Source organism: Cystoisospora suis (assembly GCF_002600585.1).
Source record: "Cystoisospora suis strain Wien I chromosome Unknown contig_5974, whole genome shotgun sequence".
NCBI lineage: Eukaryota > Apicomplexa > Conoidasida > Eucoccidiorida > Sarcocystidae > Cystoisospora > Cystoisospora suis.
Window position 1 is genome coordinate 1 of NW_027158763.1, and position 623 is coordinate 623.

The 623-nt window shown below is 39.8% G+C and overlaps 1 protein-coding gene across 1 annotated transcript; it reads right to left on the reverse strand.

Annotated features, from left to right (window-relative positions):
* Positions 1 to 255: 255 nt before the first annotated feature.
* CSUI_009749 (uncharacterized protein) lies at positions 256 to 619 on the reverse strand (the record flags this gene model as incomplete). Its single annotated transcript, XM_068069858.1, has 1 exon — positions 256 to 619. A coding segment is annotated over one exon (147 nt), but the record flags the coding sequence as incomplete, so codon positions are not given.
* Positions 620 to 623: the final 4 nt, after the last annotated feature.

Below are 623 nucleotides of genomic sequence, written 5' to 3' on the forward strand. Positions count from 1 at the left end.
TCTTCAATCTATCTATCTTTAATCTATCTATCTTTAATCTATCTATCTTTATTCTATCTATCTTTAATCTATCTATCTTTAATCTATCTATCTTAAGAGAAGCCATGGTGGAGAGCGTTCTTTGTTTGCAAGAGAAAGAGAGAAGAAGAGAGTGAGGAGACACAACAGAAATAAGAAGAAAGAAGATCGAGGAGAGATAAGAAGATGTTAGGTTCTAGGGCTTCTTCCCTCATCCCTTTTTTCTTACATGATGGTGCTTTAGGAGATAGCATTTATAGTTTGCTCCATGAGCGAGAGAATAGCAATAGACAAGCTTATCCTCACTACTGGAGATGAGCCATCCCCCTCCCGCATTGGAGAAGCAGCATCGTAAAGGAAGAAGACTATGCGCTATCTTCACACGGTGTCTGCATGCATGCAAACAAAGAAAGAGCAAAGATTTACCAAAGCAGAGAAGAGGCGAGAGGACAACTACACAAGATACAAGGAGAGACGAGATATACAAGGGAAGAAGCTATAGAGAGAAAGAATGAAAGTAGACAAGCAAGAAGAATGAGAAGGGAGGTAGATCACAATGAGGGGTCTGAAGAATACGAGAGAGAAAAAGCGAGAGAGAAAGACAA